The 20,445-nt window shown below is 44.4% G+C and overlaps 1 protein-coding gene across 3 annotated transcripts; it reads left to right on the top strand.

Moving 5' to 3' along the window:
* Positions 1–1,546: 1,546 nt before the first annotated feature.
* LOC310797297 (angiotensin-converting enzyme-like) lies at positions 1,547–19,664 on the top strand. Of its 3 annotated transcripts, none has more exons than XM_083659661.1 (13): positions 1,547–1,927; positions 4,222–4,476; positions 7,648–7,824; positions 9,555–9,642; positions 11,431–11,574; positions 13,435–13,626; positions 14,263–14,360; positions 14,519–14,688; positions 16,061–16,284; positions 16,407–16,551; positions 18,379–18,477; positions 19,085–19,207; positions 19,316–19,664. In XM_083659661.1, exons 1-13 carry the CDS (start codon positions 1,907–1,909, stop codon positions 19,524–19,526), a joined length of 1,947 nt encoding a protein of 648 aa, XP_083515787.1. In that variant the 5' UTR covers positions 1,547–1,906; the 3' UTR covers positions 19,527–19,664. The 3 variants fall into 3 exon arrangements, with proteins under 3 accessions (XP_083515787.1, XP_083515789.1, XP_083515788.1); XM_083659662.1 differs by lacking the exon at positions 1,547–1,927 and adding an exon at positions 2,966–3,117; XM_083659663.1 differs by lacking the exon at positions 18,379–18,477.
* Positions 19,665–20,445: the final 781 nt, after the last annotated feature.

Raw genomic sequence — 20,445 nt, 5'->3', positions numbered from 1 at the left:
GTAACGGAGTCTACAGCACAAGAATTTCACACATGATACTTGTACTACGGAGTGACAATAAAAATCTTGAATCTAGAATCTTGAATCTTGAAATCTTGAATCTTGAAATCTTTAATCTTGTCCAATTTGTAAAACTATGCACTCCAGTCAACAGCATATTCCATTTGATACTGAAAAGAATGTCCTCAATGTTATTAAAACAGTTATACAGAAACATAATTAGTAATGCATAGCTTCGTTTAAATGCTTGATTTATACTTTTAATGTGCAAATTAATCATTTTCAATGGCTTGTGTGTTCTTTTATTTTGAAAAACTCCGACCGGAAGTTCGTCAATTGCTAGTTCCATAGTATAGTGTGTGTGTGTGTGTGTGTGTGTGTGTGTGTGTGTGTGTGTGTGTGTGTGTGTGTTTGACACTTATTTTTACAGTCTATGGTTTGACAAGCTGCCACTTCCAGTGAACAGCATTTGTCCGTTAATATACTGAGAATAACGTTAATAAAACAGTTATTGTTATACATAAACATAATGTGTATTGTATCTCTTCTTAAATGCTTAATTTATTGTTTAAATGTGTAAAATTAATCAAGTTATTGGCTTTTGTGTTCTTTTATTTTTAAAAGAAACATACCGGAAGTTCTTACATTTGCCTGGCTAATTTCCCGACTTTTTTGGAACGTTACGTCGTCGACAACTCGGGTGTGACGTCACTCAACCGTGAAATCCTTCGCTCCCAGTTTTAGGAGACTTGCTGCTACCATTTGTTAGAATAGGCTCTTTTCACGCCCAAGTTGAACGCGGAAGTAAATAGAGACGGGGCAGTTTCACTTCCGGTGCGTTGCCATGTAAACAACCAATATGGCGCAATCTCGCAGTAAAGCTCGCTGTAGTGTCCCGTTTTGTTCCAACAACAAGCAACGGCAGCCTTATCTAAGTTTCCACGAGTTTCCAAAGGATGTTAGATTGCGAGCTGCATGGGTTATAGCGATGAGAAGAGACGAGGCTGCCATGTTCAAAATCTACAGCTATGTTTGCAGTCGTCATTTTGATGAGGATGCCATCTACTCGACCCTGAAAGGCTACAGACGTCTTAAATTTGGAGCTGTTCCCTCGAGGTTTGACTGGAACGACTGGGGAAGAGGACGAAGGTCGCCATATGAGAGGGCCGGTGAGCGACTTGGCGTTGTTGATGTCAGGGACGCTGGGTGTCATGAGGATGATAACGGCGGCGCAGATAGCGTTACCTCGGCTGTTGCCCCTTTCGGAACTGCTAACCGCTAACGCTACGCAGTCCCTTATTAGTACACCGCCGAAATAGCCACCACAGGTCGCTCCGTCTGTTAAATCTTTCAAACTACGCGATAAAGTTTCGCAAATGAAATTTCAAATGTACTTACGGAGCGAAAAGGGTTGTGTGAACCTCGGCGCATGGTGTTGAAACAATAGCGCCACTAATAAACATGTTTAATCTCTCACTGAAACCCGGGTGTCATTTCCTCAAAATGAATCAGCGACAAACACTCGTCTTCTTCTGCGCTGCTGTCATAGCGCTCGCTATCACTTCCGGCCCCAGCAGCGCAGAAGAAGACGAGTGTTTGTCGCTGATTCATTTTGAGGAAATGACACCCGGGTTTCAGTGAGGGATTAAACATGTTTATTAGTGGCGCTATTGTTTCAACACCATGCGCCGATGTTCACACAACCCTTTTCGCTCCGTAAGTACATTTGAAATTTCATTTGCGAAACTTTATCGAGTAGTTTGAAAGATTTAACAGACGGAGCGACCTGTGGTGGCTATTTCGGCGGTGTACTAATAAGGGACTGCGTAGCGTTAGCGGTTAGCAGTTCCGAAAGGGGCAACCTCGGCTGATGAAGCTGTGACTGCTGCTCCTTCAGATCACGACTATGCTTCCCCCCCTCCACCTGGTAAGCTTCAGTGCCTCCCCGTGAGAGTCAGTGATATTATACTAAAATTCTAAATGGAATGAAAACGTGACTGTGTGCTCAGTGCTGCTATCAGCTAGTCAGATGCTAGTCAAACTAGCATGAAACCAACGTTAGCTTGGTAAATATTATTAGGTACTGATGTGTGTGTGTGCGTGTGTGTGTGTGTGTGTGTGTGTGCGTGCGCGTGTGTGGCGGGGGGGGGGGGGGGGGGTGCGTGAGAGAGTATTAAAAGCGCTGGTAAGGCAGGGAGTAAGCTGAGGCGCAGGGGCTGCGCTTCCCACAGGTGGAGGTAGTGTAGCGATCCTGGGTCTGTAAGGATAAAAGCCAACACGTGAGCCTTTAGCTAGCTTGATGGTTAACGTGTTGGGCTTGTAAGTTGGAGACCCGGGTTCGCGAACGGCCTCGCCTGTGTTGTTACAATATCTTTAGAGGAGAAACTGTTGAATGTTTGCTATTAATCACCACTAGTAGCGAGTTGCGAGCCCTTCTTCACCACTCATGTGTACAGCAGCCTCAGTGCAACGGTGCAGTGGCGGGGGCCGCCGCCAGCGTGGCCGCTGTTCCTCAACACAAACAAAAACAAAAAACATTTTTATATGAAAAAATTGAAAATTAGGAACACTTCTCACGATTTTGCACGTCATACCCGCGCAGGGGTGCCCATAATAAATCGTCTCTGTATTGACATGCTCCACTTTGATGTGCAACCACCATTGTTACACAATAACTACATGAAAACCACCGGCTAATTACCTGTGGGATTTGGCATGTATGTGGGGATTTACGGGGTTCTGTGGGACCGTGAAGGCAACAGCCAGTGGGTTGGGTGAGAGTTCTCGCTGAGAAGAGCCTGGTGCCGCGAGGTTAGGTGAGAGAGAGAGGCTGGCTCACCTGGGATTGGCTGGGGGAGGGAGGGGAGCTGCGTGAGAGCCTGGGAGAGATGGCTGTGTGTGGAGAGGTGGAGAGCTAGGCTAAGCTAGGAGAGAGCTAGCGAGAATAGCCGTGGGGTTTGTTGTTTTCAGCCGTGGGCACGGCCATCAGTGCTCTTCGGGTTCGCCATGATGACTCCCTGCGTCGGCTATGGGCGGAACACAGGAACCAAAGCTTCAAAGATGTGATGTTATGGATCCGGCAAGTTTCTTCAAGTACTTATTTGAATACTTCGTTTGGTATGTCCATGCTTCTTATTTTTTCTCTAGCTCTGGCGAGGTTCTGGCTGCTAGCTACTGCTGCATTTCTATGGCCGGGGGAACGAAAACACTGGCACACAAATAGACCAGACAAATAGACAAATTATTGTTAGTATTATTATTGTTATTGTTATTATTGTACAAGTAGTGCTGGGTGATAATATAATATTATGGTTTATGGCAGTGATTCTTGCCATAAACCTCACCCGTCCTGCAGCTCACCAAGCTGGCCATGCAGCTTCACCCGCAACTCGGCTGCTGTGTGGCCAATGAGACCGAATGAGACCAGCTGACACCACTGATGATGTCAGATTTATGACATCACTGATGATGTCATCAGTGGGATTTATGACATCCCTGATGCTTTCACAGTGGGATTTATGACATCACGGATGATGTCACAGTGGGATTTATGACATCACTGATGATGTCACAGTGTGATTTATGACATCACGTTTGATGTCACAGTGGGACAGACACACAGAGCCCGAGCTCCCATTTATGTTGGGGATATATAGATAGATTAGATATGGCCAAATGGTGCGAATTAAAAGTGCAATAGAACACAAAGTAATCTAAGAAGGATAGAACATCAAATCAAAATCATTGCATTGCCTAGAGACTAAAATATATATATAAAAAAAATGGGAGTGAGATGGGACGGGAGTCATTCTACCAGGAGTGGGACGAGACAGGATTTTTTTTTTACCCTGGCCTGGGATTGGCACGGGACAGGAGTGAAAAACCACTCCCATGTCATCCTCCACTTTAGACTGCTGAGAGAGGCAAGGCTGCAGAGAAGTGTGGGCTGCTTTAAACGGCTCCTTAACAAGGAGCTGGCTGTGGCTTCTGTGCCTTTCAACCAGCAGACAAGGGTGAGGAAGGAGGTGTGTGAGGGAGTGGATGAGACAACAGCCCCAGGGTGGAGGTGTGTGAGGGAGTGGATGATACAACAGCCCCAGGGTGGAGGCGTGTGAGGGAGTGGATGATACAACAGCCCCAGGGTGGAGGAGGCGCACTCTCACTTCACGAAAAGTTTTTTTTTGCCTCTTCTTCTAACTCTTCTGACACGTTGCACTGTAGTGTGTTTCCTCCCTGAGAGCCAAATGGAGCAGGATGGACAGCTTTGTGTCAGCAGCGCTGCTGCTGCTGCCGGTCTTGGGACTGTGTGAGGCTCTGCCTGCCCGCTGGCTGCCGGGGGAGTACTCCAGCACCGCGGCTGAAGCAGCGAGGTTCGTCAGTGACTACAACAGCACGGCCGAGGAGGTGTTCTTCCAGAGTCAAACGGCCAGCTGGAACTACAACACCAACTTGACAGACCACAACTCCAAGCTGCAGGTAGGTACGACGACGGTTCCATGTCATTGGTCGCACACCCCAAAAGTCTGAAAAATGTCCCATTGGAGAGAAAGCCCGTTTATCTGACAATAGATAAAAAATTAATAAAAATTTAAAATAAAATTAATAAAAATAAATAAATAAATAAATAAAAAACTCACGTTTTGAGTTGAGTTCCCCTCCATTCCTCGGGCCCAGGCCGGTGTCATGTGACCAATGGGCAGTCTATACAGAGATAAGGCATGTTGAACTGGTGTGAGTTGAACCTTTCCCATAGAGAGGTCCCTGCCCGGACTGGCACCTCCCACTCACAAATGGATGCACTGTAGAGGCTGACATTATTTCGGGAATCCTGTGGGGTTTGTTTTGGTTTTTACCTACTTGTTTTTACGAAGTATGTTTTTGATATCTGATTTTAATTACTCTGCTTGAAACTTGCTTCTTATTGATATTCCTTTTTACATTTCTTTTACTACAGTGAAGTTGAGTGGGCTCTGAGTTTCATTGCAGGTGACAGATGTTTGCATTGTTGCCGGTATGACAAGAAACTTGAAAACTTCACAGGAACAAAGTAAATGGGAGCCGGCGGGACAGGAATCATAATACCGTAATTTCCGCACTATAAGCCGCACCGGAGTATAAGCCGCAGCAGCAAAATTGCCTGTTTGTTACATATATAAGCCGCACCGGACTATAAGCCGCAGGTGTTTTAATGTTTTTTTTTTTTTTTTTTAATTGTGTTTTAATGTTTAATTACCATATGTAAGGGTTCATGCACAGAGGGGATTGTCGGGAAAGAGATGGCTGTTTGAGGAAGCTCCCATTTATTATCATTTCAACAAAACAACATAACACAACACCACCTGTGTTTTTTTTTACAGTGCACACAGTGTCCGCGGTGTGGTGAAAAGAGGGCAAGAGAGGAAATTAAAACAGAAGTGGATTTATAGTTAGAAAGAGTGCTAAAGAAGAGAGAATTCAGTTTTTTTTTTTTTTTTCCCCGGAAAAATCCATAGATAAGCCGCACCGTTATATAAGCCGCAGGGCCAAAAAACGGGGAAAAAGCCGTTATATATAGTTTATATAGTTATATATAGTTTATATAGTTTATTATAGTCCGAAATTTACGGTAACAATAAATCAGGTTGATATAAATATGTAGTTAAATAAACAGTCGGAATGGGAGTCATTGTTCTTAAGACGGGCAGGAGTTTTCTTTGTGGGACTGGGTTGGGAGGGACAGGAGTGAAAATCCACTCGAGCCCTGGTTGATTTGGAGAATGACAGGCTCAGTTTCCTCCCAAAGTGGCCAACTTTGCTCGCGTGTTCTGAATAAATGTGCAGGGGGTCTTGCGAGCTTAATATGTCAACTGATTATTTGTTCAACTGTCTGACTTTTTGATATTTTTAGTTTGTGCTGTAAGGTTACCCTTAAACTTTTATCTAAGGATGCCTTTAGGAAAAACATTGTTGCATAAAATCACCCAAAGATTACCTTAGGATGTAGTAAGGGAAAACCATTCGATCTAGAGTGTTTGCTCTTAGCTACTTAACTTAAGTATTCCCTTATATGCTTGTCAAAAGTATCGATAGTATCGATAAAAGTCAATACTAAAAATTTGAAACGGATACAATACTCATTTGCAACAGGTATCGATAGTATCGATATGTATCAATACTAAAAAATTGAAACGGATACAATACTCATTTGCAACTGTATCAATATCAGCAGTGCTTTCTCTTAATGAAAAATCAAACATACCACTGATTTCTCCCTCCCTGTCATTGGTGGGTATCTTTTGCTTCAATAAATTCAAAGTATTCTGATAGGCTGATGACTAGAGCAGGTATAATCTGCTGTGTTGTGATAGGCTGATGACTAGAAGCAGGTGTAATCTGCTGTGTAAGGTCAAAGTTTTTAGTGAATTTTATCAGGTCTAGATTATGGAGAAGCGTGCATCTGTCCGTCCATCTGTTTGTTTCTTTTTTATGCCTCTTGATGTGTTGTCATCCCGCCGCGTGGTATCGAAAATGGTATCGAGTATCGATATTTTCCTGGGTATCGGTATCGAAGTAGAAATTCTAGTATCGTGACATCCCTATTCCCTTATGAATTATGCGTTGCAACAAGGTCCTTAGTAACTAAATTATTTGTGTAACATAGTAACATACCAGAATGGCTGAATTTATGGTGGTTGAAGAGGCTCAGACACAGAGAGAAAAAAGGAAAAGAAAAAAAAACATATATAAGGACGTTCAGTGTTACAACGTAGTGCTACCAGCCACATACGGTGCTTATGTGCTTCTAGGAGATGCTGTGCGTGGGGCCCCACGCAAAGGGTCCGCGAGTCACCCGTCACCCCTGACCTCGTCAAGATAGGCCAGAAACGGGTCCCAGACGTTGTTAACCACAACTGAAATGAAGGGGAAGAGGGAGACTTCCATTCCTTCAGAATTAGTCTTTTGGCGACAGTTGTCCCCTGTGTCAGAGACTGTTGCACAGCTGCAGGGAAGTTCAGAGAAGTCTCCGAGCAGCCAAAGATGGCAAGTTCTGCCTCCGGCTGAAGGTTTATTTTGGAGGCCTTAAGAGTACCAGTCAAATATCCTGGCCCAGAATCCCGCTAGTGAAGCACAGAACCAAAAGGCATGAGATCTTCCACGGTTCTTTTGACAGAGATTTCTTGCATTGATTTTGTCCATTATTTCTGGCCACATCCTCTGTTTGTGCATATTTTTTTTTACGGCTGCTGCATCATAGAAACAATAACTTTGTATAATTTGCTTACGCTTGCCACATTCTACAAGGAGAATAACATTTTCATCTTCGGTCCAGTTTGGCTTTCTATGTCTATATTCTCATTGTTGTCCATTTGGAAGAAGCTAGCTATAACATGCTGTCAAGTCATGTTAATGTTGAAGGATGCTGTGAGTGAAGTGAGCAGAGTGAAGCGTGCTGTATTCTGACAGTAACTACCGTAAAAACCTCAGTCTAAACACAAGCAAGGAGTAAACCTAAGATCCTTTATGGAACGCTCCGAAGTGAATCCCTCAGCTTAGGCAAAGATATTGCCTAAGGGACAAACTTAAGATTGAAACTTAAGGTAATTTATGCAACACCTTAATATTTGCAGAGATGACAAACTCAAACTCATTCCCCCCATGGCTCTATAGGTAAATGCACACCTAGAAAAGCAGGCCTTCACCGAGGCCTGGGGGAAGAAGGCCAAGCAGGTGTTCCCTCCTGAGTTGGTGGACACGTTCCCTGTGCAATTCGCTGACGTCAAGAAGCTGATAGGCCAGATCAGCAGACTGGGAGCCGCCAACCTGCCGGAGAATGACAGAAAGGAGGTTTGTTGTCATCATCATCATATACAAGGAAGTGGGTTCTGTTTGTTTCAATTTCTGTCCCACATTGGATGATGTCATCAGTGATGGTCACTCGAGAACAATTGTGATCTCACTGATGATGTCACAATGTCTATGAAGTTGAGCAATTGTGCGCTGAGTGATGTCACTCGAGCACTGCATGTGGTTTTATTACTTTATTAGTTAGTCTGAAGTAATAATTACACTTCAGGGTTAAAGTGGGTGCATCTCATTGTAAAATTGGACTTCAAACGGCCCAAATCTGGCTTCAAACGGCCCAAATTGGGTTTCAAGCGCCCCAAATTTCACGCGCGTCGGCCCATATCGGCCTGGCCTGCTTGGTATCTAATGCCCGGCCTGAATTATGATCCCAGTCCGCCCCTGTTTTTAACTATATCGCCCAGCCCTACTCATGATATATAATATACAGTCTCTAATGTATGATTCAACTTTTCCCATGTTCTAATCTAGTGTAAAAAAGCAAACAAACTGAAAAAACAAAAGAAAAAAATAAACAAAAATCGCAATAAATCGTAATATCGAATCGCAATAATCGTAGAATCGCAATACTTAACACGTTCACTGCCAATGACGAGTTGATACGTCAAAAAAAATCCAACGGTTGACTGCCAATGACGTGTTGATACGGTGGGACGTGGATCAACGCCCCCCACGTCTCCTATAAAAATATTGGAGCCACCGAACGTGTACAACCCATTCCACCGACCCACTAAGTGGCGACAGTGCTCTCCAGACTAGAAAAAGCAGAGCCAAAACTGCAGGGAAACGCGCGAGGAAACCATTCTCATACTGTAAAATGGATTGGCGAAAACGCTTTCGCTTTCGCGCATTATCGCGCTGGGAGCTGGCGGTGGGGGATTGCAAATTTGCATAATAGATTATGCGTGCAACACACTTTGAAACAGCGGCAGAAAGCCCACAATCGCACGCAGCTTCATTGCAGCTGAGCTCACAACCGAAACGACTCATGCAGACTCGCCCAAAGAGCAGCCGCCAGCAGCCAGGCAGCACAGACAGGCAGAGCCTCGCTTGTGACAAACGCTGCAAAGCCATCAGAGACACACCCACGGAGGGAGGAGTTTGAAGGAGAGGGGGGTTTCCTGCTGCTATGGAGGAAATTACTGTTCAAAACTATTGTTTAGATGTCTGACGTCTTACGCCAAAAATAAATGGTTAAAGTGACTGTTCTATCGAATTTCACAAAAAGCCATTTATCTCAGAATAAATTTTCAGACGCTGAAACCATGCTGTATTCTACTGCTAATGCCTACATCACTACTAACTCTACAAACTATCTCTTTTAGACAGAGAAAGCACACACTCTATTAGTTCTTTTGAGATCATTTGTGTTCACAAAATCTTAGCAGAAAAGAATCCTCGGCTCTTGAAAGATGAGCCAGAATCCTCAAAAAAAAACCTTGGCAGAACCTACCTACAGTATTGAAAAAACGGCTGGCAGTGAATGTGTTAAGAATCGCAATATAAATCGAATCGGCACCCAAGAATCGTGATAGTATCGAATCGGGAGATAAGTGAATCGCCACAGCCCTAATATATATAATGTAATGTACTACTATATATATATGTTATATATATAATATATTATATTATGTAATGTACTACTATATTAGCAGAAATGCTGAACTCTTTCTAAAATGAAAGCATGACTTCCACTCTTTTCTTGTCTCCAGTATAATGAAATTCTCAGCACCATGGACAAAATCTATTCAACAGCCAAGGTGTGTCCAAAGCCAAACGTTTGCTGGAGCCTGGATCCTGGTAAGTTGGTATAAATACATTTTCACATGAATTATTTGAAACCGATTTCTTCGAATATCTGCAGAACAATCTCTGTTGTGTCTACGGGTGGAAACCTGTAATTACACATCCGGAAGATACAGGCTCTCGCATGTTTACAAGGGCTTGGTATGGGAAATGAGCGCTAAAACGAAGTGTGGAGATAGGTCTGGCTATGCAAGACTACTGCGTTGCCACAACGCAATTCCTTTTTTAGGTAGGTAGTTAGGCAAATATATATATTATTTTTTTTACCCTTTATTTATCCATTCCAGGGAGGACCATTGAGAGCAAGCTCTCTCAAGGATGTCCTGATTACAATAATACAATTACAATCACAAAAGTTGCAGTACATCATAAAAATCACAGATGCAGACAAGTAAAAGGGCTATCCAAAGCAGGTGCAGCTCCTATGTAATGCATCCTCAAGTAGCGCCCTGAACGTCTCTATGGAGACCATGAACGTCTCTATGGAGACCATGAACGTCTCTATGGAGACCATGAAAGTCTCTATGGAGACCATGAACGTCTCTATGGAGACCATGAACGTCTCTATGGAGACCCTGACCTGAACGTCTCTATGGAGACCAGTCTGTCCAGTTTAAGAGAGTCCTGAGGTTTTGCAACTAGCCCTGAAGAAGGCCTTATGGCCGAAACATGTTGGCTGTTTTATTCTGTTCTATGTTCTATAAAGCTTTTTAATGAAGAAGAGTGCCTTGGAACCTTTTTTGATGAGTCCTGAAGTTTGTTCCATCTATCAGGAGCATCAAAGGTAGGTCATTCCAGTAGGTGGAATGACCAATCTGTCCGATATCCTGTAGCTCTAAAACTGAAAAGAGAAGACAAATAAAAAGTATGGTTTGGCTGGTTGTTGACTCCTCCTCTAAGGTTAATTTTTTAATAATTAATAATAATAATAAAGGGGATTCAGTTCTAAAAGGAGTTGGCTAAACGTACGCCACTTTTTCAGAAGGGGGGCAGCGAAAGTGATGTAAATTAACGAGTAACATAACTAATTACTTTTGATACCAAGTAATAAGTAAAGTAATCTTTTTACTTTTTCAAAGGAGTAATCAGTAACTAATTATATTTCCTGGGGGCACGGTGGTGCAGTGGTAAGCGCTGTCGCCTCACAGCTAGAAGGTACTGGGTTCGATTCCCACCTGGGACGCTGTGAGCGCTGAAGGAGTGCGTGCCCGTCCGCATGTCCTCGAGTGCCCGCCGCCCGGGTGGGGTCGTCAAAAAGGGCCTTTCTGTGTGGAGTATGCATGTTCTTCCCGTGCCCCCTGGGGGTTTCCTTCATATAGGAACCCCACACCAAAACATGCAATATCCTGGTCGCTGATGTGGTGCCTCCTCTGGTCGTTCGGGGCGCCTGTTCGGAGGGAGGGGAACTGGTTGGAATAACGTGATCCTCCCACGTGCTATTTTCTTACCGGTGAAGCTTCCCCTGTCAGGTGAAAAGAAGCGGCTGGTTAACTGCCCATGTCTCGGAGGAAGCATGGAGCCAGTTTCGGCTCTCCCCAGATCGGCAGAGGGTGGAGCAGCAACCAGGATAAATACATTTAAAAATTTGCACTAACGGGGGATAAAAATGGGATAGAAAAAAGTAACTAATTACATTTCCTGAGTAACTTGCCCATCACTATAAGTGGACACATATCTATTGTTTTAGCCTCCTCTTTCTGTTTGGAGGCGAGGCCTCAGCGTCCCTCTATTTGCTGTCATCTCTGTGACTGAGGGTGTGTTGATTTTGTTCTCTCTCTCCAGAGCTGACATCTATCATGGCCAACTCCAAGAGCTACAAGAAGCTGCTGTACGCCTGGGAGGGCTGGCACAATGCATCAGGTGTACCTCTTCAGAAGTACTACCCCCAATTTGTGGAGCTCAGCAACAAGGCCTCTCAAGCTGATGGTAGGAACTTCACCATGACCTGACATGTTGCAAGAACATGACAAGTCAAAAGTTTGGATACATTTTTCTTTATTTTTACAACACTATCTTCTATCTATCTTCTATATATAAAATTGAGTATGTGGGCTTTGTCTGTTTCAAGTTCTGTGTTCGGCCACAGCTATGCCGTTTTACGTGCGATCGGGCTGAAACCTTCGGGCGTGTAAAGTGACCTGACCGAGCCAAAATTTTTAATTAAGGTTAATTAGCTAATGATGAGGGACTTCATACTCCGGTGTACAACATTAACAACAAATATAGAAGCCTCTGAGGTCGAAAGGGTACTCTTACTTGGCCCTAGTAAAGGTTTTATTGGTTTTCTTTATAGCTTATTAAGGTCTACCTCTACTCTGAACACACTGGCCACCAAGCAGACATGGGAGAGGGACCTTGAGGTGGAGATTGATGACGAGGACTGGTGTGATATATTTGATAATGCCAAAAGAATTTCTGTGTGCAACAGACTGTGGTCGATGCAGCTAAGAATTATACATAGAGTGCAAATATCACCCAGCCTTCGTCATAAAATGAATGCTAGCCTGTCTCCCCTCTGCCTTAAGTGTAAGATAGAGGTGGGAGATTACACTCACTGCATATGGTCATGTCCTAAGATAGAACGATACTGGTCAGACATAGTGCAGCAGTTGAATGTCATTTTTGGTGTGGAGTTGGACCCAGACCCTGTCAGCCTTATTCTTGGTCTTCCCCATAAGAAACTCCTTTATAAACATCACAAACGGCTATTTAATTTATTAACTTTTGCTGCTAGAAAAAATATTCTTTTATTTTGGATTAAAGACAAACTTCCAACACAGAGGAACTGGCACCAGATAATTATGCAGCTTATGCCTCTGGAGTTCATGACATGTATACTGCACTCAACAACCGATGTCTTTTATAAAGTGTGGGAGCCTTATTTGAAATATATTGACCCTAACCTAGCAGAGACACTGACTATTGGATACCTCAACCGAAGTGATATTGCCACCTGATTATTGCCTTTTGCCATGTACATCTAATTTAATTTAAGTTATTTTATTGTATTCTCATTAATTTGTCCATCCTTTCCTTTAATGTTGTCCACATCTATGTCTTTGCTAACTTATGAAGTGTCTGAGCTGCCCTGTCTTTTTGTTTTTGTTTTTTGTCTTTGTCGTTGTCTTGTCTTGTAAAATTTAAAATTTAATACATTTTTTATTGAATTTTGTTTTTTAGCTAATGATGTGATGACATCAGTGATGTCATCAGTGATGATATCATCAGTGATGATGTCAAAAGTGATGTCATAAGGGCGCGCGCACACAGACACACACACACACACACACACACACAAGGAGGCATTGTGACAAGACTGATCAGTGATGTCATAGGGGGGTACACACACACACACTGATGATGTCATCAGTGATATTATAATGGGACACATACATACACACACACACACACGGAGGCATTGTTGACATCACTGATGCAATAACATTTAGTGAGCAACACACACACACACACTCGCCAATTGGGCAGGCGAGGCCACGCAGCAGCCGAGCTACGGGGCGAGGGTGCGTACTCGCGTAGCGGCCAAGCCTAGGCATTGAGCGCGCGTAGCGCATGGAAAGAACTTCATACATAGGATCAACTTCACTATTTATATTTGTGCAAGAAACAAGCATTTAAGCATAAGCTTTTAGATTGACATGACTTTAAGATAAGGAAAAACATTGAATCAGGGGTGTTCAAACTTTTGACTGGTAGTGTGTACAGTACATTAAAAAAATATATACATCAGGCAAACATCTGACAAGATGAACATTATGTCCTGTCTAGGTTTTAAGGACACTGGAGATTACTGGCGCTCCTGGTATGACACTCCAACATTTGAGGAGGATTTGGAGAAAATCTACAAGACCGTCGAGCCCCTCTACCAGCAACTGCATGCTTTTGTCCGCCGCAAGCTCTACAAGCAGTACGGCCCCAAGTACATCAACCTCCAAGGACCCATCCCAGCTCACCTGCTAGGTAGGGCAGATGCACCTTTTGATGTTGCCAGTACCTGGCTGGAGGCATGAATGTGTGTTACACACTAGACTAGCCTATACATCAACAGTTATTATAGATGCATAGGAGGAAGTGAAATGTAATCACACCAACTCCTGGTGACAGTCCACAGTATCGAGGGAGGCACGCCATTGCCTGCCAGTCATTTTGCCTCACTGCTTTAAAGAAACGGTGCTTGTGAGTAGAGATGTAATGGTATGAAAATTTCACATCACGATTATCGTGACCAAAATTATCACGGTTATCGTATTATCACGGTATTCGTAATAAATTGCTGAAAATGTTCAAAGAGTAGTGAGAGACTCACTGAAATCATGTTACGTTTTATATTGAAAACTCAGACCCAAAAAGGATTGACACACTCACTGAAATCATTTCTCCAAGGCTGCGCGTCTGCGTCTGGGAGACGGTTGCCAACTTTGGTTGATGATGGACAGTATTTACCATGTTTTTCAAAGCACTGTAACCATGGTAACACGGTAATCACGGTAACACGGTTTTAATGATAATGAAAATTTTAAACGGTGCGGTTATCGTAAGGAATTTGATCAGCAAGTTGATGCTGATGCTCGAGTGTCTGTTCTCCCTCTCCTTCAGGAAACATGTGGGCTCAGACCTGGCACAATATTTATGACATGATGGTCCCCTTCCCTGACAAACCCAACGTGGACGTGACTGATGAAATGGTCAAACAAGTAAGTCAGGGGAAAGCTGACATGACTATGGAAAAAGTGAAATTCAGTTGTTGGGTCTTGCAGACAATGAAATCAAACCCTTTCTGTTTTTCTGTTGAAGGTTGCTTTGCCAGAACCCACTGAGGTGAAGCATTTCATTGTTACCTCTCTTTCTCCAGGGTTACAATGCCACACTCATGTTCCATGTTGCTGAGGACTTCTTCACCTCTCTGGGCTTGTTGGAGATGCCCCAGGAGTTCTGGGACAAATCCATGCTGGTGAAGCCTGTTGATCGGGAGGTGGTGTGCCACGGGGGTGCCTCGGACTTCTTAAACCGCAGAGACTTCAGGTAAAACAGACAAGGTCCTGCGGAGTCAGCTTAGAACATTTTGCCTGGATGGAAAGTCAAAAACTTTGGAAAGAAATTTAAGCAAAAGCCTTTAGATCAGAATGGCTTCAAGTTCATGAGAAATGTATACATTCAATCAGGTGTCAAAACTTTTGACTAGTACTACTGTATTGATCTTCCATTACCGTTGATAATACTGTAACGGCACAGGCGAGGCTGGTATCGAACCCGGGTTTGTCATTCGTAAGCGCAACACATTAACCATTAAAGGGACCAACATGCTCACTTTATGCATAGAGACCGGATCGCTACACTGCCTCCCCTCCCCTGCGCTTCCGCGTACTCTGCCGCCAATCATCCCGTTTATGGCGTCCTTCCGCTCCCCCACGCAACCGGGGCGCCCTGCGCCTCCGGTGACCGCACCGTGATCCCTACCGACTAGGGGTGCACAGATCGATCGGCACGCAATCTGTATCGGCCGATTTTGACCTCATATATGCGATCGGCTGATTGCCGATATTTCTTTATATTAAGTTACTGTATTAAAACTGCTGTCATACAAAAATTTACAAAAAAAAGGTTATTTTCTCTTCCAAAATAGTTTAAAAACAATATACAATATAAAATTGCTTGAAATGCTGCCCATTGAAAATCAAAGCATATACGCTGGTTTACGTAGTTGCTAGAACAATATCAATATACATACTTTTCACACCAAACTGAGCTCAACTTGAAAATAAATAAATAACAAGTATGTTATTAGAGTAGTTGCAGCCAATTTAAATTCTGTCACTTGGATTTTGCTGTTTGAAGATAGTTGTTGAGCTGAGTAAACCCTGCAAAACCTCTCTGCAGAACTAATACAATTTAAACAATTACAGCAGTTAAACACATAAAACAAGTAAGGAATGTAGCTTTTATTTTTTAAAATTTTTTATAAAAAAAAGCCCTATCACTAATCAGGCTTTCCAACAATATAAAATACAATACCAATTGGTATTATTAAAGGGGAGAAATAATCGACCGAATTAACGTTTCCAAACTTTTTTAATCCTACAAGGTAATCGGTGATCAGTCGATGATCGGTTGGGCAGATATTTCCCATAGGCAATCGGTGATCGTGGCAAAAAACGTGATCGGTGCACCCCTACTACCGACAGATCCCACTTCTGACACCAATATAACGACACAGGCAGGGCTGATTTCGAACCCGGGTCTGTCATTCACAAGCACAACATGTTAACCATCAGACCAAAGGGACAATCCGGTTGGCCAAGGACCAACGTGCTCACTTTATCCATCGAGATGGCTACAATACTGTCGTTGATTATACTAACTGATAAGGAATGAATTGATAGTTCCTCCTCTTCAGGATTAGGATGTGCACCACAGTGACTATGGAGGCTCTCTCCACCGTGCACCATGAGATGGGACATGTGGAGTACTACCTGCAATACAAGGACCAGCCCGTAGGCTTCCGGAGAGGAGCCAACCCCGGTTTCCACGAGGCTATCGGCGATGTCCTGGGTCTCTCCGCCTCCACACCCAAACATCTGTACACCATCGGCCTACTGGAGGCTCTGACCGCTGACCATGGTAATTATAATAATAAACTTCACTTAAAAAGCACCTTTCAGAATATAGTGACAACCTTTTCGAAAAACAATCAATAAAATTCACGAGTTATTAAGTGCTTTATTTGTAATCACTTCCTGCAGAGACTGACATTAACTTCCTGTTGAAGACGGCTCTAAGCAAGATCGCGTTCCTCCCCTTTGGCTACCTAATTGACCAATGGAGATGGGGCGTGTTCAGCGGAGGCACGCCCCCAGAGCGCCTAAACTCTGACTGGTGGTACCTCAGGTTGGCAGTTAAGATTACTCATTTGATTTTGATTTTTTAATTTGTTTACAAACCCCCCTCCCCCTCCCATCCCATCCCATTTTTATCCCCCATTAGTGCTAATTCTAATGTATTTATCCTGGTTGCTGCTCCACCCTCTGCTGATCTGGGGAGATCAGCTTCCCCCGAGACATAGCCAGCCGCTTCTTTTCACCTGACAGGGGAAGCTTCACCGGTAGGACATAGCACGTGGGAGGATCACGCTATTCCAACAAGTTCCCCTCCCTCCGAACAGGCGCCCCGAACGATCAGAGGAGGCACCACTTCAGCAACCAGGATATTGCATGTTTTTGGTGAGGGGTTCCTATTCATAGCTTTCAAGGGGCGTTACGTGCTGCCGGGAACGCCCACCTGGCGGTCAAAAAAAAACTTAGGTAGGCTGCCAACCAAGTCGACTAGTTTCTCACGCTGTGTTTGTTCAGCCAAAATGCCGGATACCTGTTGTGCTATCGGTTGCACTAACCGACGAGGAGACACGCCTGGCTTGTGCTTTTACAGAATCCCGTCGGAGAAAGAAAGGAGGAGGTTGTGGATTTGTGCGACGTGGTTCAGTCGCTGGGGAGGGCAAAAAAATTTGCTTTTTTTTCTACCATCAAAGTACACACGTCTTTGCTCTTTGCGGCCAACATTTCATCAAAGGTAAGCTCAAGTAACGTTACAATAATGATTAATACCCCGTTAACGTTACTTGAGCTTACCTTTGATGAAATGTTGGCCGCAAAGAGCAAAGACGTGTGTACTTTGATGGTAGAAAAAAAAGCAATTTTTTTTGCCCTCCCCAGCAACTGAACCACGTCGCACAAATCCACAACCTCCTCCTTTCTTCCTCCCACGGGATTCTGTAAAAACACAAGCCAGGCGTGTCTCCTCGTCGGTTTAGTGCAACCGATAGCACAACAGGTAGGCTATCCGGCACTTTGGCTGAACAAACACAGCGTGAGAAACTAGTCGACACGGCTGGCAAGTTTTTTTTTTGACCGCCAGGTGGGCGTTCTCGGCAGCACGTAACGCCCCTTGAAAGCTATGAATATGAAAGAAACCCCCAGGGGGCACGGGGAGAACATGCAAACTCCACACAGAAAGGCCCTTTTTGACAACCCGACACAGGCAGTGGGCATTTGAGGACATGCGGACGGGCACACACTCCTTCAGCGCTCATAGCATCCCGGGTGGGAATCGAACCCAGGACCTTCTAGCTGTGAGGCGACAACGCTACCACTGCGCCACCGTGCCCCCCTACTCATTTGAATCTTTGGACCAGCTGAGAAAACGTGGTTTGGGAAAGTGAATGATTGATGCAAAAATGATTGGAGTAATGCCATAGAAGAATCCCATAGACAAACACCTCTCACGCCAAGGTTCTAGACAATTTATTTGTATAATTCACAAGCATGTCTCAGAGGGCTTCACAGAAAATTTGTCTAGCTAATTCTAGCTGACACAACAGTAGCAAATTACAATACTAATAATAACACATTGAACAAGGGGTGTGTGTGTGTGTGTGTGTACCGTCCCTCAACACCTACTGAGGTGCTCTTGAGCAAGGCACAACCCCCGACAGCTCTAGTGGAGCTGCTCAGTGGCCAGCAGTACATGACTGTGGTTTTAGTGGGCAGCTCCCAGAGATGCAAATATGTGAGATGCGCGTGCGAAGCGTGCAATATTTCTAGTAATAATAATACCGTAATAATAATAATAATAATTCATTCAATTTGTGTAGTGCCTTTCAATGACCCAAACACACTGGAAACTGAATCCATATATTCCTTCTGCCATTGCTCTTTAAAGGACAAAATACCAAGGCGTCTGCCCGCCCACCAAGCGCACAGAGGAGCACTTTGATCCGGGGGCAAAATTTCACGTTCCTGGAAACACACCATACATCAGGTAGCATCTTGTCCAAACATCTCCAACTGCCACCACTGACTAACACAAGGCACACCAAAGGTCTTCTTCTTCTTCTTCTTCTTCTTCTTCTTCTTCTTCTTCTTCTTCTTCTTCTTCTTCTTCTCCTCCTCCTCCTCCTCCTCCTCCTCCTTCTCCTCCTCCTCCTCCTCCTCCTCCTCCTCCTCCTCCTCCTCCTCCTCCTCCTCCTCCTCCTCCTCCTTCTTCTTCTTCTTCTCCTCCTCCTCCTCCTCCTCCTCCTTCTCCTCCTCCTCCTCCTCCTCCTCCTCCTCCTCCTCCTCCTCCTCCTCCTCCTCCTCCTCCTCCTTCTTCTTCTTCTTCTTCTTCTTCTCCTCCTCCTCCTCCTCCTCCTCCTTCTTCTTCTTCTTCTTCTTCTTCTTCTTCTTCTTCCGGGCCCCAAGATGAAAAATGATGGTTAGATACAGTAGGTGGTGTAGAAATGCAGGATTTTCCTGTCTCTCTCTCCCTCTGTCTGCATGTGTGTGTGCTTGTGTGCAATGGCTCGATTTGGATAGACCTAAGAGACTAGAGTGTCAGATGATGGTAAATACAGATGATGACGTGATGGTGGTGATTATTATTATTGCAGGTATTTTGTCAGCTACATCCTGCAGTTCCAGTTCCACGAGAAACTGTGTCAGGCAGCAAAGCACACAGGCCCTCTGCACACGTGTGACATCTACCGCTCCAAGGAGGCGGGGGCCATCTTAGAGTATGTGTACTCATAGGGCCTCCAGAGCTGACCACATTTACAGATATGAGCAAGTCATGTTTAAGGATGCAGTTTATGGATGCAACCATTTCAATCTTCTTCTTCCAGGAAGATTCTTCAGGCTGGCTCTTCCAAACCTTGGCCTGAAGTGCTCCAGGAAGCCCTGGGCACCAACAAGATGGACGCCGGTGCACTGATGAGATACTTTGAAGCCATTATTAAATGGCTAGAAAAGCAGAATGTGAACGAGACCCTGGGCTGGCCAGACCTCAACTGGCTCCCGCCCATCCCTGAGGGCTACCACTCAGGATATCTGTAAGCTCCGCCCATCCCTGAGGGCTACCACTCAGGATATTTGTAAGCTCCGCCCATCCCTGAGGGCTACCACTCAGGATATTTGTAAGCTCCGCCCATCCCTGAGGGCTACCACTCAGGATATTTGTAAGCTCCGCCCATCCCTGAGGGCTACCACTCAGGATATTTGTAAGCTCCGCCCATCCCTGAGGGCTACCACTCAGGATATTTGTAAGCTCCGCCCATCCCTGAGGGCTACCACTCAGGATATTTGTAAGCTCCGCCCATCCCTGAGGGCTACCACTCAGGATATTGGTAAGCTCCGCCCATCCCTGAGGGCTACTCAGGATATTGGTATGCTCCGGCCATCCCTGAGGGCTACTCAGGATATTGGTAAGCTCCGCCCATCCCTGAGGGCTACTCAGGATATTTGTAAGCTCTGCCCATCCCTGAGGGCTACCCCTCAGGATATTGGTAAGATTGCACAGGCTAATACTGAGTAGACAAAAATCCACCTTCTACCTACCTTTGACATACTGCATATATGTCAAAGGTAGGTAGAAGGTGACTAAAGGAAAACGACACACATTAAACTCACCTGTAGGAATGTAGATTAAAATCACAATAGCACCAAAATACACAGGTCAGGTTGACATGTTTAGATGTTTTGACATGTTTAGACTTTTTCTCAAGTAATTTTAGTGATTCATTTCTATATTTCCATTGTTAATGGTTAATGGCAGATGGGATTTGTTGCCGTTTTCTCTACACCTGGGCCGTTTCTCAATAAGTGTTCTTGTGTGTTCTTGCGTTCTTGTGTCCCTGTGAAACGTCATCAGTCGCAGCCCAAGTACTGTTCCAATACAAAGTTCACATTTCGCCAAGAACGCTTAAAATTCCCGGATGTGTTCTCGACACGCCCACTTTACCGAGGATGCTCTGGT

Source organism: Poromitra crassiceps (assembly GCF_964638095.1).
Source record: "Poromitra crassiceps genome assembly, chromosome: 23".
Classification (NCBI taxonomy): Eukaryota; Metazoa; Chordata; class Actinopteri; order Beryciformes; family Melamphaidae; genus Poromitra; species Poromitra crassiceps.
The sequence above is the reverse complement of the archived record's forward strand: the minus strand, read 5'-3'. Positions and strand labels throughout refer to the sequence as shown.